Raw genomic sequence first — 16515 nt, 5'->3', positions numbered from 1 at the left:
ATCTTTACTTATGTTACTTAACATGTGCATTTGTTTTATTTAACATTTTTTAAATGAGATCTCAAATATTGTATTTTAAACTTGGATTAATATACTTGTGCTCTAGTGTCTAAAATACCTTTTAAAAATAAGCAGCTTCATTTCACACTATCTATCTATCTATCTATCTATCTATCTATCTGTATTTACTTTTTACATGTTGGTGGTTGTGATTGTTATGAACACAAGCACAATTGGTTTTTATACTAGAGAGGGAAAACATGTACTTCTTTATTTTTAACCCTTTACAATTAATCACACAATGTCAATACACTCGAAAGCTTTTACATCAACATGAATGCTTGGTAAAGGAATCAAGTGATCATGACCAAACTCTAATCATTCAACACAATTCTTTAAAATCCATTGCACACTTTTAAATATGCTGCTCACAAAAGAACCTCCTGAACATATATAGTGACTGCACAGCCTATGTTATTTGTCAAGGAAACTCTTCCAGTTGTCTCCAGTGAAGATGGTGAAACATTTGTCAAGATTTCTTCCCGGATTTCTGTTCTCCAGAAGCTGCCTCTGTAACTTTGTCATCTGTCATTAAACACAGGGAGAGAGAAAGAAACACACTCAGCTTAACACCACATGAGTTCAATACAGATCAGTTGTGTGAATAATGGAGGTGTAGGTCTGACCTCTTCCACATCTTGTGCTGCTGCTGCCATCTGCTCACTGGCTGTGCCCCTTGGATTCAGGCGTCTCTCCTGTATCTTCTCAACACGGACACAGATCTGTCGCTCAAGATCGCGGCCTGATCTGCAGCATCACAAAGGTCACACTTTCAAACTGAATATTAAGATGCTTCTGTAAGGCTACTTACATCACAGCCTTCATGGGTGTAAGGAAACAAATGGTTTACTCCTTGGTCAAGATTACATCAATAATGAAATCACAAAGAGATCTGTTTGGTTTACATGTTTTTTAAAAGACATAATGTTGCTTATGAAGAACAAAGGAAAATGCTGATGTGATATGGTGGGTGTATAGCCTGACTTTGCCCACTAGGTGTCTCTAGCTTTCCATCCTACAACTAAAAGAATCATTGAAAATGCCATTAGTTGTGTACTTCAATATTCTCAAATATGTGCAGTGCCATTTTCATTATGTTTACTGTTGAGATGCTGATATTATAAACCACTATACATAGAAGGCAGCTACTGACAGGACAAATATCACAGGTCTAATAATACTGGTTCACATTTCAGAGTGTTGTGGATGTTCACTGCATTTTTGGTCAGTAGTAGTATTAGAATTATGTTACCTGGTCTTCTCCCAGTCTGTGGTGGAAGTCTGCCTCTGCTGAGTATCACTGCAGCCCATCACATCAGGTTTTACATTAGCTTCCTGTAACAGACAGTGGATCTACTTGTTACATCAGTATTTTTGAATTTTGAGCTTGTGCACATACAGGATAACACAACCGACTGGGCCACAGCTGCACAGCTGCAACACAACAACCTCAATTGTACTTTTTTTTTTTTCAGCTACATTCACAGAAAGGTTGCTGGAATGCCAGTTTCCTGAAAAACCATCCATATGTGTGCAGTGCGTGTATGCCTGAAGGTATAGAGTAAAATGTTGCTGCCATTATTACTGATGCAGAACGGTCAGTGTCTGACAGACACTGACCTCTTGTTACTTGTTGCTTCCTGAAAATTCATGAGCATCAAAATGATTGATCATGTGATTTCATACCCACTGTTTCAGTCCTCTGTTCACCAGGATTGAAGCAGTGCTCTACTGCCTCCCTGTGGTTAGCAAGTGGAAATCTAGCTGGGTTTAATCCACACGTACCTCATGTCTCTTTTGTTTTTCATTCTTCTTCTCCTGTGCGATCTTGGCTTGTGTGCGCCACTTTGAAAGAGCCGCTTGGCTTCTAAGGGACATCCAGAAAACAATAAAAAAAGTGGTTGGTTCTAAATTATTGCATAGGGGATTGATTATTACAGTATAGCTCTGACAGCTGTCTTAACTAAGGTGTTCCTGTTAAAATATCATGTGTACTCTACCCATTGTAATTCAATGGTCAAAAAATAGTAAGGCAGACAAAAGGGTATTTACAATAGTACCCTAAAATACTACTACTTACTTAATCCTCTGCTCGAGAATAGCCTGTCTCTCTTTCATCTCTTTTGTTGCAGCCTGCCTCCTCTCCTCTGGCCTCTTCCAGTGCTGAGAGTCAAACAGAGGGAGCTCGGGAACCATGCCGACCTTGGTTGTTGCCTTTACACTGACAAATAAATTGAAACAAAATGCTTTATTTTTATTGCACTCCTGAGCTCTCATTCCCAGTGGAAGCAGCTTGGGAGATTTTCGACTCACTTGGTCTCCACTGCAGAGAATGTCATTAAAAAAGTGTGGCTGTATCCTTTTCCAAGGCACCGTGCCATATTTTGTTCTCTTCAAGCCCAGCACTCAAGCCCTTTACTGGAGCAGAACAAATTCACCTCCTCTGTCCTTCTGTTATACAGTTAATAACACTTTCACTACAAAAACAATTCAAGCCCAACACATAATTCGCTGCCTGGACTCAATGTAAAAAAAAAAAATGTATCTCCAGTGTGAAAGATTTTATACTCACTTTCTGGCCAAAGCAAGAGACTAGAGCCTCTCACACATTGGCCCATTGAATAAGATCACATTAGTGTTGCTTAGTAATGGCCAACAACAACAAAATCTACCTACTTGGCTTATTATTGCATATAATGTGTCATTACATAGGTGGTTATATGGTTATATATTATATGTATAGTTCAGTTTAAAAATAAGGAAGAAATTGGTTAAATTAAGTATCGCCTGGGTCTCTAATCTGTTTGTCCTGTTTGCAGCCATGTTTTCAGGTTCACTGTGCACTTATGAAGTCAGTGTTGACAATGTGTCGGTATTTTATATATAACTATCACTTGAACCAATATATACAAGAAATACTCCTTTTTTTTTTTTTTTTTTACACTTCGTATAATGAATGTATATCATCTAGTAAACAGTGAGGATTAGCCAGGGTAACTCTTCACCCGTTTCCAAACAAATCAAAACCAACATGGACTCCCACACAATAAACTTTTTCTTTCCTGCTCTCTCACTCTCAACCCACTTACCCTTTGCCAACAGGACAAATGCGCGACTTTGGCGTCCTATCACTCTGTCCTACTGAGCCCAGCTCAGCTTTGTCCAGTAGAATCATCTTGTGTTTCAGCTCTTTGAACTTCTGCAGCTCATCGTCATCCTGCTCCTCCACGCTGAACTCCATCAGCCCTGCGAGCTGGAGCTTCTCCACCACTGGCAGCTCGACTGAAACAACCATGGCAGATACAAGTGTGATATGGAGGCAGCCAGAACTAAAAACAACATTGTAGTACACACCTACACTGGCGGTGGCTACAGTGAAAGTATGTGACAAGTGTTTGACTTCCAATAATCACTAACAAACTGCAGAGCAATTTTTAGCATTCCATGAGCAAATTGACACAAACATAGGCAGGCAACACATTCCTTTTAAAACACCTATGTGGGTTGCAGAGTGGAGTTTGTGGCCAGTAAGCTTTGAGTGACAAGTAGCTAAATATAACTTAAAATCTGCTACACCCAGGGACAATTAAACAAAAGACTACTTCCCCTCCAGAACACAGAGCCCTGTCTTTGTTGATAACCTTGAAGTCGGAGAGATAAAGGGGCATGGAGGGCCTTGGCTCTGCTCATTGTGCAGCAGTAGCCTCTCCTGTGGAGGGCTGTCTTGAGCTTGTCATAGTGATTACCTCCAGACAGTGTTTAGTGACAGAGAGCTCCTGTTTAGAGCCCACAGGTTATCGATCATGTTCATCTGGCTAAAAATATATCGTCAAGCTGGAACGGTGGGTGTCGGGGGGGGTAGGGGTGAAAAAAAGGGTCAGTGTCTGTGCGGTACGGACGTCTCCAAGGGAACAAGAGTCACACCAGTGAAGTGGTACCAGGGCAGGGATCTATTTTTGTTGTCAGTCGTCCTATCTCTCAAAAAAGGGCAGATGGCTCAGATGCACGTGAATGCTATACACTTTTCTGCTGCACTGTTCTAAACTAAGGTGCCTTTGATTTACCTGGCGGGGCCTTCTTCATGATAACTTGCCGCTTTGCCATGGCACTCCTCAGATACTGGAGGATGCCCTGGACCCCCTGGTCCACGATGTCTTGTGGCGGGAAAGTGATGGGACAGTTTCTCAGGTTCAGGCCTTTGAGGGTAATCACATGTCCTGTAAAAAAAAAAGAAAAAAAGAGAGCAATATTTAACCATTTTACAGCTTACACCCACATCTCTTATCTAGATTACACCAATTCCTCTATTACCATGGTTCTCAAACTGTGGTATGCAAGATTCTTCTGGTGGACGAAAATCAGAAGTACTGTTCTGCTGTGTGTGTGTGTGTGGGGGGGGGGGGGGTGTCATGCATGTAGGGTAGGCTAATCTGAATAAGTGAGTTTTGAGTTGAGATTTGAAGGTAAAAAGTGACGTTATTGTTCGGGTGTGTTGTGGGAGAATATTCCAGAGTTGGGGGGCGGAACGGCTGAATGACCTGAGTCCCAGGTGGAAATCAACTCACCCATCTCTGGTGGAAGTTCTGAGATGGGGTTCCCTCCTAAAAGCAGTGTTTTCAGGGACCTACATGAACCAAATCATAGATTATTAGATGACTGCGAGTAAAATGCCTTGATTGAGACACGTTTAGTCGTAAACCGAATTGTACAAGATAGGGTTTAAGTTGTGTAGAGACCAGAGCGTGTTTACAGAGATGATAGTGAATCAATTAATTACACACATTGTAATTAGGAGTTTTAATTAACTGTGCATGTGCCACTCAATAAAAGAGCACTAGAAATAAAGACATTGTCTTAAAATGTGACAAATAAACACACTGGAGGTGTGTTAATGACAAACATTTTGAAGAGCTGTTGCATGAGTAGCCTACCTGTGCAGGCCAATACCAGCAGAGAGTGACGGAATAAGGTTATTTCGGAGGTCGAGCCACTGCAGGTTGGGCAAGCGGGTGAACAATGAATCTGGGATACTGGATATCTGGTTGCCTTCAAGATATAAATACTGGAGATGATACAATGAGCAGTTAGAAATAATAGATAATCCGGAGGACAGTATGAGAAATCTGTGGAGCAGTTTCACACAGTATGGAATTCAGCCACCAGACTTTAGTTAACAGATTTGAGCTTATCACCCTCATTACACTCGCATCCAGTGTTTCACAATTGATTTTTAAGGTTATTTAAATTAGCTGGAAAGCAGTCAATTGTCTGACTGCTCAGTAAATTAGCAAGGCTCTACCACCATACAACCCTGCTTGCACCTTACACCCTTAATCTAAGGGGGACAAAGCTTTGAAAATAAGAGGCTCTGGAACTCCCTGTCAGAGGAAATATGACAGGAGTCAGCACCTTCTTTTAAATCAAAATTAAATCTATGCTAGAAATGATTGCGCTTTTATCACTTGTCATGGAGTTTGCCTGTCTGTTATTTATCTTGTGTTTTATTTATCCAGTCCATTTAGAGCGTCCAAATTAACCTCTTAACCTGTTTTTGGACTGTGGAATTATGGTTATTATTAATATTGTTTATATATGTTCTGGTGAACATATGCGGATCTTGATTGAATACAGTTGCAGCATACAGTACATGGCTGCATGTGTGGCACTGTCAGAAATGGAAACTGACCTTAAGTGAGCCATTTTTCAAAATACTGTCTGACACAGATTGTAACTTGGTTCTGCTCAGACATAATGTCTGTGTTGAGCTCCACGCAGCAGGCTCCTGTGGCTCAGCGTCCTCAGGCAGGACGTGGGGTGTCTGTGGTTTGACAACACTGATATGAAAGACAGAGGAGTTTAGCTGCAGGTCTGAAACGTCCCCCTCCGTCTCCCTGTCTGGGGAAGAAGACATTTCTGTGGAGTTGGTGCACAGCAGAGATGTTGCCCAAGATGTTCAAGTGACTTTTTTCACCTGTCTTCTTCTGCTCGTGCCTGAAAACAAGAAACAATGGACTCAACCAACTGCATGTGCTAGCTTGTAACTTCCTGCTAACACTAACTAACTAACTAGTAGTAAACACTTCCTATTACTCTTTTCAACCGAATCTCTTTGCGTGTATTAACTCACCTGGTAACCGAGTAACATTGTGAACCACACGCAGTGTCTTTTTAAGCCAAAAAACATCAAAAGGAAACACAATAACTAAGGAAATGTCGTGCTATGTTGTTGTTAGCCGCGCCGCTTCACGAGTATGACGGCGTAACCATGGCAACGCGGTGAACACAAACTTCAGGTGAGGTCCACGTGCAAAGTTAGGACACTTACATTAAATGTTTTAAGCTATAATTACATCTTTATTTTCACACATATATATAACATACGCTATACTAAAAGATTATAGATGTCATAGTTAATATGTGTGCACTGTGCAGTGTTCAGACAGTGGAGGCAAAGTGTTAAATCCACTTTACTTTACCCCCCTCTGTTATCCGGCGCCACCCATCCATCCATCTACTAATGAGATTGTGGACTAATTCACAGAGCTTCACCTAGGCCGAGCACAGCAGCACAGAGACAATCACAGAGAAAAAAAGAGAAAACAACTCCCTCAGTTTGATCCTGGCTTTACCCACAGAGGCTGCTCCTGTTTGTTCATATGCACAACAGTGTGATACCGAGCTACGTCAACAACAGTCACTGGCCAGAAACTGTCACACTACTCTCCCAAGTGTCAAGTTAGCCAGAAAACACAGGCCAAGCGTTCGGTTATCACTTCAAAATAAAAGCCTCCCCCTCCAAGCAAGCATTACCAGTGAAAGCAGAGGAAGAAAGATGACACTTTAGAATCAGAAATAGTTCATTGATCCCAGAGGGACGTTTGTTTTTATTCAAGTCTTCACTTAACAATTCATCAGCATTGTCTCTGACAGACACAACATCCCTATTCCTGCGTCTAACATCTCCATCATGTTACAGCTCAAACCATGTACATATTCATTCATTGTTGTGGATTTGATTATTCATGTTGCTAATATTTTATTCCGTATTACCCATATAGCTGTGTAGTCAGTCCCTATACTGTATAACCTATTTAATACATATTTTATTTTATTCTTATAGTTATCCTATATTTATAACATAGGCCTTTTTAATTCAGTTCAATTCAATTCAGATTTAAAGCACTTTATTTGTCCATGAGGGGCAATTTAGGGCATGTAGAGTAGTTGATACACATTTACAAGAGACAAACAGAAGATGGCTTTGTTTTATATATATATACTCAGATGGATTCAGATGTGGAACACAGGTCTTGACTCAAACTTGACCTTTCCATTGGTGACTCACCCAACATGAGGTGCGAATCAAACTCAAGGACGTTATGTCACTGAACTTTGCCAAAGGTCTGTTCCATCTGTAAGATCTTTCAAAAATCTGCAAAGGTCCAAGTCCTCTGCAGAGAGACAAGGATGCATGATGTGTATCCTCACTGCAGCAAAAGTATCCACAATCCTTTGCGCGTGCATGCTTTTATGGGTATGAGATTATGTATCATATTTTTGTATATTTTGTTATAGTAGGCTACATCTCAAAATAAAACTGTAAATGCCAGTTGACTGACTTCACTAGTTGGCATTAACAATGGCTCATACATGAAATAAAAATAAATGGTTTACACACACCACTCCAGTGTCGCGTGAATGCTTTTATTTTGTTAACACGCTGTGACAAGACTTCCTGTTTTGTTTTAGCTAGTTCTGTGACACTTGACGCAGCTGAGCTGTCTCGCTCTCAGCACAGACTCAACACAAGTCTCTCGGTTTTTGCTGTCGGTGCTACGGAAGACAACAGAACAACACCAGTGCTGCGGAGTGAGGACATGAGAAGCCTCAGCTGTAACTAACTAAACAGTCTTTCTTTTCAAAAAGCCATTTCGCCCGCTACTCTTGAGCGTCCTCCGCTTTTTAGAAACAGACTTTAACTCGTGCTGCTTGCAAATATTCCCGGAAGAATAAGTCACGGATAAAATAAAGCGAAATAACGGGACACGCTTTGTTTTTGGTGTGTGTGTGTGTGTGAGGGGGGAGGGGGGGGGGGGAGAGGATGAAATGTGTGGTCCTTGACAGTGTCTTCTGAGGAGCTTGTCCAACACTGAGCTGTAGTTTTTCTTCAAGAGGCGAGGAATGCGAGCTGAGCATCAATGTTTCACTGGGGCAAGTGGAAGAAGAGGATGGGGGCCAACAGTTCCTCTAAGAGACCAGTGTTCGATGAAAAGGAAGATGGTGAGTGCTGGAAAAACTCTGTGTTTATTGACTTCTTTTTTTGGTTTACCTCTATAATAGATGATAGCAAAGTTGTCAAAGTTTCTGCTTCTTGTTGTTGTTGTTGGATGAAGCCTTTCAGAGGACGATTCGATACTTACCTGCATAACGATTCCAAAACTTTTTAGGATTATGAAACTGTTTGATTTGATACAATACAGTTCTTTGTTTAATGTAATCAATCATTTTCATTTACCATCTAAACTAAGCCCATCACTGCTTACCTTCAAATAATGCTTTTTTTTTTTTTCTTATATTCTATTTTACTTACTTAGGCACAGTTAGACCAAAGGCCTAAACATTTTTAATAATCATAAATATATACTTTTGTCGTCGTTGTGGGGGAAATATTGAAAAATATCAAATCAACAGAAAGAATCCTTGGCCCATCATTGCAATGCATTAATTTTTGCAAAGGATCGTATCACTAATAGCACAATGTATAGGGAAAGAAAGGACAAAGTGAGATGAGGTGAATAAACATTAAACAAAATAGATATTTTCTAATTTAGTGCTTGTACCTTTTCACTTCATCACCAATTATCAATTCATATTGACTAATGTGACTGTTACACACTCAGGTATAATGTTTTGATAATCCACTCAACAGCTAATCAGTCAATTTGCATTTGACTATTCAATTCTTTGTCTTTTAAATGAACTATTTTGACAGTTGACAAATGAGTAAAACTGGTGAAAATACAAACAAGTTCTCTGCTCTCAGCCTCTCGTATGTGTTTATTCTCTGCTACCTCTTGCTCCCGTGTGACACAGAACCGAATATCTTTGGTCCGTGTACAAAAACAATACATTTTTGGGACGAGTTAAGATCAAGATTTACAAAAAACAAACACCAAGTTCATCAGTCCAAGTAATCGGTAAACAAATCAACAACTAATTAATCGATCATGAAAAGTAGGGTGTTAGTTGCAGGTTTAGTTTGTTACCAGAGGCAGTGAGGCGTGAAATCCAACTTCCTACTGTTATTTAGACTGCTGCACTGTCTGTCTGTCAACATAATTGTCCAGAGGCAGAAATGGAAAGGCCAAGTAACCTTGCAATGCATTTGCATTAAACTCACTAATGCCTAATGAACTCTGACAGCACATGTAGTTTCTGTTGCACACTAGCAGATGGATGGATGGATGGATGGAGGGATAGATGCATGGATAGATAGATCTTTAAAACATGAACAGAGAGTTGTCTTGCATGAAAGTAAGGTTAATTTGTGAGATCTTGTCGGTGTGTAGGGAGATAAGCCTCTCAGAAGTGAACCCAATAGATTAATTTAGTACTGACTCTGTATATGAGAGACTGCAGACATGTCCAGTGTTACTACAGAGCTACAGTATCATCAGTGTTCTGGCCAAGTTACAGGCAAAACTTGAGTAAATGAGGTCATTTCTCTGCAGGGATATGGTCATATGGTGTGTGTGTGTGTGTGTGTGTGTGTGTGTGTGTGTGTGTTTAGGACACGCTCCAGCATACGAAGATAACCCAATTAAGCTTCTAGCTTTTTGTCAATACAAGTACTAAAGAAAAGTGTCCAGCATGGATTAAGATTACCGTCAAGGGGAGTGGTTCCTGAGAAGGAGTGGTCCTAAAGTGTTGTGCTGTCTTTCATCGAGCAGCCGATCAAGAGGATGCAGTGAGGTTTAGAGAGATGTTCTCGGTTGAAATCCGAATCAGTTGCATCATCAGCGCCATCGCGGTCATGATACCTGACAAAGCCTTAACCGATACCATCTCACATAGCCTGAATTGAGGTCTGTTCCTGCGTGCTAAAGTGCGTTTGATGTGACGTGATATACTTCTACTCTAGATTGTGTCCCTTTATGCAACAATGAAGCACTGCTCTGCTCAACACATCAGCTACAAAAAGACATACACATAAAAAAGACTGCTGTTTATGTCAGTTGGATCCCCATGAACATTTCTGAAATGCTGATTGTACAGTCTTTGTAAAGCAGCCGCTTCTCTTTCACCTTGTTCATTTTTCAAAGAGCTGCGCAGCACTGATAATAGTATGAGCAATGGTGCACTGCGCTGTGGATGCTGAGACTCTAGATATCTCTTGCTGCCTGTCAGGTCTCTAAGACACGTTCTTTAGAAAACAGCATATGGCCTCCATCGGCAAGTAATATTGGAGCAACGTTTGGCTCTCAAGGCTGCCAACATAATCAAGTGGTCAGGTTGATGTTCTAGCCCTGCTGCAATAGGAGCTTTTTTTTGGCAGATGGTTTAATTTGCAAAGGAAAGCTGTGGAATTGATTGAGGTGCATGTCATGATCATTTCTTCTTTTGGCGCTTTTCCACTATACATTTCCAGCACAACTTGGCTCGGCTCTACTTGGTTTGGTATCAGGCACGTCCTTTTCCATTACTATAGTACTTCCTCAACGTTGGGAGCGTGATAGCACGGCTACACGACGAGCAAACCAGTTGTTTTTTGTGTAAAGAATCATTAGAATCAGTCAATTAAAAAGATTAGTTCAGTACTTCCTGCATGACCGAAGCACAGACGGGTTGTTCGGGCAGTGCTGTCGCTAAATACACCAGATTCCTCTGTTTATTGTTGAGATTTTAGAAATTTCCATGCCAAATGTTGGCGATTAGCGCGTGTTTTCAGGTCTTTTTAACTGATCTACAGTTTGGCATTTTTCGGTTGGATCCCTGTGGTGGACGTCAAGCTCATGACTCTTCCAGTGACGACACTCTGTGACCAATCAGTGGCTGGCAGTCACATTTTAGTGTCTGCTCAGCTCGCATGGAACCTCACCAGTGCAGGTACTAAAACAAGCCGAGCTGAGTCGAGTCATGCTAGAACTGTACAGTATCTTTCACTGAAACTGTTAAAGTTGGAGGTTTTCAAGGTGAGAGAGTTAATAGAAGTGGGTGATAGATAATGTTGTGTTAACCTGTGGCTCTAACTTATTAAACATCGGAAACTACAATGTCCTGTAGTTCCACGTGGTTCCCAATGGTTCCAAAGCATTTTAGCTTGCATCCAGTCCAAGGAAATTCTTAAAAATTATGAGACATGTTGTTATTTGCCTTCTTGCCACTATTGGAGTTGGAAGTTGGCATAGTGATACACCATCAGAAGCCAGTTTGAAAGAACATTTGAAGAATGAAAGGTATGAAGATATGTTTTTCCTCATATTTTTGTGGGAGTCCTGCTTTGAAATTGTGACGCAGTGTCACACTCTACAGGAGAATCTTTGCAGGTATTCCTCTCTCTAATCTCAAGCGTGCCCACGCTACAGTGTATGAAGAGAGACGCTGATTGCATAATGTGAATCATGTGACCTGAGGGAAAGCTTACACTCCTGCACGTTCCTCCAAGCCCTGTTTACAGGCTTGGAAGAATCTGGTCCATGATGGGAGAATTTGACCAATCACAGAGAAATTCAGAGGGACAGCAGTGGTTTTTACTGGGTGTTCGACAATTGCTACCTTGCAGAGATAGTTGCCCCAGCCTCTTAATGGGCGCATTTGCTTTCTGCAGGGACACTTTGCGAGGGGTTCTGTCATCCTCTGGTCATGAAGTGTAGAGAGTGTTTAGTTTAACCATTAGCCGGACTCCAGACAAAGTAACTCTTTGTCCAAGTCCTTAGCTGAACTCTGGACAACAGAGGGCACTTGTTGTGAGTGTGCTGCAGTATTCAGGAGAGATTGCAGAATGGACAGATTGCCTGCTTTAATTCGACATGGGGCTGAATGTGGTGTGTACTTATGTTATTTTGGTTTCTAAGGATTTACAGTCGAGTATTCAACTTTGTGCGACTGTGCATGCAGATCCCGCTGTTAATTACACTGTTATTTTGTTGCGTCCATTTGACCTTTCCAGTTAAACCAATAGGCAAATTCCACTTACATGCACAATGAAAGTTTGCTCTTTATGTAACACATGCGTGTGTGTTTGTGCATGCCTGAATGTGTGTGTGTGAGAGAGAGAGAGAGAGAGAGAGAGAGAGAGACTGCTCTTCCAATCAAGGATAAGTGCATGAAGCAACAAAAGCAGATTTTAAAAAGCAGATTTGTTTGAGGATAAAGATAGAGGCAGGGAGATATGGCTGATTACTTGCTCTGAATACTAAGGCATTTACATTCTTTCATCTCTGCTAAAGACTCAAGTTCTCTTTACTCTCTTTATGCAACTCCTCTTCATGGCTGCCTGCAGCTACATGACTGTTGTCACAGCAGCAGTCCTTTGTAATTGGCCTGAGCAGTAACACAGTAGGTGTGGAGTTGTGTCATGGTCGTATTTCATAACATCAGATCACAGTGTGGCCCCACTTACAAGGGTTGAGTGTGTTCCTCATATAAAACATTACACTTGGAACATGGGGTTTACCAATATTCCCCAACATGTTTTCATTTTTTTTTCAAAGCAGTTGATATCTAGAGTTAGATAGATACATAGTTATGCGCATAATGAGCTTTTAGTTATATTGCTTTGGAAAAAAGAAATATGCCAATTTTCATTTTTACTTTTATTGTCCAGCTTTGTAACCGTTCAGTTTCAAACCACCGTACCGCCATGAAACAAACCTTTGTATGAGACATTCGTAGCATCTGTTCTCTTTTCAAATCAACTGAAATTGTTCAGTTGAAACAGTTGAAGTGGCAGTTGCTGAAATCAATGAAGTTATGAAAAAGCACTTTAGATGGACATGTTTCGCAAGAGCAAGGACCCCCAAAACGCTGAAGTAGATTCAGATGTAAGTCCCTAGTCAATTTTCTTCTTTTAATGCCCCCAATCTAGAAGGAACAGAACACTCACATTGTCATGTTGAGCTGATGTCCAAGCAGTTGATTTAAATCTGTTATATTAATATATGAAGTTTTTGGTCAATTTATATTTATATTTATTTATAAAAAATAATTTGGTTTTCTTAATGTCATGTAAATATGTTAGTCCGACTAAAATCAAGCTAGTCTTAGTCAGACTAACATACCTGGATAATGCGATTCATAGTCTGATTAGTCCTGCATGTACTATATGCTTAGTCGGACTGGAGTCGGACTTGGCGTTCTGCGCACGTGCCTAAATTTCCTCCGGAGACGAAATCATACAGCGACAGCGTCTTGGAGCCATGTTCCATCTAATTTGTGTCACTATTAACATGTACAGCAGGTACGAAACCTACAGAACCACACCGTTCACTTAGTTAGTTTTTCTGTGACGTAAAGGTCAACAGGAATCTGATTCAATATGCGGACGTACACGGCCAATAAATAGATTTTTTCTCCTTTGCATATATACTCGGACTCAGATAGTTGTCCAAATGCCTGTCGTAGTCGAATTAAACTGTGCATGTAAACGTAATGACTGTTTTATTTGTGGCCACTGCTACAATATTAAGACTGACCACCATGTATTGATTTTCTTTTTTTTTCACAGTTTCACATGAGTAAAATCTTATTTCCCTCTACAGCTGCACACAGGGTATCGACTTGCTCAGTATTCCCCTCACTCTCTCTCTCTCTCTGTCCCCCTCACACTGTGTCACATAGGCTATTTGGTCTTTGTAAACAGCAATAATGTACGTGATTATTTGTACTGAGTGGGGAAGTGGGGATCTGATGGCCACTGGACACACATGGGCAAACACACTGAACCAGTTCTGGTAGATAGAGTTGTCCAAATGTGGACGGCTCACTGGCTTGGCCTTAAACAGCAAACACTTGGACTCGCTGTAGCATGGTAAATCACTGGTGTTGCGTATAACAGTCATGTCCCAGTGAGACGTGACCGCTTTGCCAGTGTAACAGCTTGAACAATGCCTTCACCCTGAAACTGAGCTAAATGGATTTCTTCTATCATTCATTTCAGTACTTTTCCTACTGTCCTTGTTCCAGTGTACAAGTGTTAGTAGGAAATTGACGTATGATGTCGCAGACGAAACTTCATTAATTGGCGGCTACAGTTGTCGGCATATGATTTCTTACCAGGACATTGCCCTCATTTGTGTTTCCTTATATTCTTAGAGCCCAGAGTTATATATGTGGGTACCAGCAGACTTCTTCATATAACCTCAGGCAAGTTTCCATGGTTACCGTCTTCTTTCGTTGTCTCTTTTGACCTAAAACAGGAGCCCACCACCAACTGCACTAGTGTGCTTCAGGGAGCATGTGCAATTTGTGCATATGATCACGCGGAACGTACCTGACCTCTGAGCATACACGGACAAAGGTGACCCCGGCCAAAGAGGACTTTTTCTTGAATTACCTGGTGTCTTTTTCAGTGTGATATAGATCTAATGACAGTTGTTTACAATGCCTGATGTGCAGTCCTTGTTCATCTCCCCAGTCTCACGGAACCTTGTTTGCTCCAGGTGATGGGCAGGTGATGACAGTTGTAGCAGCTCCAAAACGTCCGGTGTCTTCAAAGAGATGATCTCAGCTCCATGTTGATGTGACAACAGAGAGAGAGGAAAAAGGTTACGTTTACTTGAGGTGTTTGTGTTAGTGCCTGGTTCTGTGCAGGGAGGAAGGGATTAGGACACAGACAAATGCAATTGATGTGGGTTGATAGGGAGGAAGAGGGAGTGCATGGGTTTTCTCACACCTCTTGATTGTTTTGTCTTTCCTGTCTGCTGTTTTTGTCACTGCATGTTCATTTTCCTGACCCCCGCAAAAGGATGGAGTACACAGAGCTATATTGCGGACCATAAATCCACTTGTGTTTGTCACTGGGGAATTAAAGTATGCACGGAATTGATAAGAGGAGCATCTAATAAAGCAAAACTAAAAATGCTATCTGGTGGCACCCATGCAGCCGGAGTTAGAATACTTTAATATTTGGCTCTCTGGTCATATAATTCCTCTAAGGCGAGAAAAAAAAATGAACTAGATTCAGGACAGAGAGAAGAAAAGCAGCACTCTCGTCTCGCCAATTCCTATAGGAAATATGAATGAAAGTTGTAACTACATTTTCACTGTTCCCATGCTCAGGCAACCTCACAGCCAAATAGGGGAATTGGAGAGGATAAAGATTCACAAAGCAAATCACAAAGTCAACACAAGTTGCTTGACAGACTGACAGATGTAAACTGTTTGTAGTTTATAATCCCCTTCAGTATTCTGTGTGTGTGTGTGTGTGTGTGTGTGTGTGTGTGTTTGTGTAAGAGTGTAGGGGAAAAAAATATGTGTATGTGAGTATTTGTGTCCTCCAGTGCAGTAAAAAAACCCTGGACTTCTGTTCTTTTCTTGTTTGTTTGTTTGTTTGTTTGTTTTTGCTGGCTGGTCAAACAGAAACTACTCATTAAGCCACTTTTCAGATACACCCTGTGTCCCTGCCTTTTTCAATTTATTCACATTTTATTAAGAACAGCAAACTAAAACTGGCCTTTAGCTAATTCTATGAACATTTAACATCTAACATTTTTTATTATTATGAAATACTTTTTGTTAGTTACAGTTAATTAAAAAGAACACTTTAATTGGCTTGGTCTTCATTCGCTCAGGAGATCGTCTCAGTTAGTCTCGCTATATCTCAGGCAAAATGTGAGCGTCGTCACTAAATCTTTAGAGCTTTGTTCTGTTGCAATGACGAGCCAGTTGATATTATGGGGGAAATATTAAACGCTGGAACAACACTGTTGTTTGCCTTTTTGAAGCAATTTTAAAACTAAATGAGGAAATAGCCTTTAGGATGAGTAATAAGCTGTGTGCTCGGTAACACGAATATTATGTTTGGTCATGGTAAAGAAAAGCAGAGAGATAATTAGCCCATGCTCACATATAATATATACCCTCCACACAATAGTTACATATTTCACAGTGGATTTCAGAATGGACACAGTTAAGCTTTACATGATAACATTGTAGTTAATGTGAAAAAAGACAACAGTTTAATTGTTTTTCTTCTTTTCACTTTTCACTGCCATATCCTTGTCTTATAACCAGTTAAAACACACCTCTATCTATTAATATACTGAATTTCATACTTTGTCTCAGCGTGTTCAGAAACTCAAAACTTGGCGGACCTGTCGTGTCTACCGGCTAAACTGTGACTGGACAACCACAGTTTTAATGGCCTCCAGTTGGGGATTGGATTTTTTTTAGAAGTCTATTTGTAACTGAGAAACAGAGGTTGAAGTAAGGTGACTGTGAGGAGAGGACAGGACA

At 40.7% G+C, this 16515-nt stretch overlaps 2 protein-coding genes across 2 annotated transcripts in view; one reads left to right on the top strand and one right to left on the bottom strand.

Annotated features, from left to right (window-relative positions):
• Positions 1-208: 208 nt before the first annotated feature.
• On the bottom strand, positions 209-6711 carry LOC131474191 (leucine-rich repeat-containing protein 27-like). The gene is made up of 11 exons (XM_058651943.1): positions 6188-6711; positions 5747-6051; positions 4992-5122; positions 4626-4684; positions 4125-4277; positions 3150-3342; positions 2141-2281; positions 1846-1927; positions 1313-1395; positions 687-807; positions 209-585 (listed from the first exon to the last, which is right to left on the bottom strand). The coding sequence occupies exons 2-11, from the start codon at positions 5969-5971 to the stop codon at positions 475-477; spliced, it is 1299 nt and encodes a 432-aa protein (XP_058507926.1). The 5' UTR covers positions 5972-6051; positions 6188-6711; the 3' UTR covers positions 209-474.
• Positions 6712-7847: 1136 nt separating this feature from the next.
• LOC131473868 (serine/threonine-protein kinase 32C-like) overlaps positions 7848-16515 on the top strand; it is a 67145-nt gene continuing 58477 nt past the window's right edge. The window contains exon 1 of the mRNA XM_058651453.1: positions 7848-8340. Within this exon, the coding sequence (XP_058507436.1) occupies positions 8259-8340 (82 nt within the window). The 5' untranslated portion in view covers positions 7848-8258. The remainder of the gene's footprint in view (positions 8341-16515) is intronic.

Source organism: Solea solea, chromosome 15 (genome assembly GCF_958295425.1).
Source record: "Solea solea chromosome 15, fSolSol10.1, whole genome shotgun sequence".
NCBI classification, from domain to species: domain Eukaryota; kingdom Metazoa; phylum Chordata; class Actinopteri; order Pleuronectiformes; family Soleidae; genus Solea; species Solea solea.
This window is presented reverse-complemented; position numbering and strand designations above follow the sequence as displayed.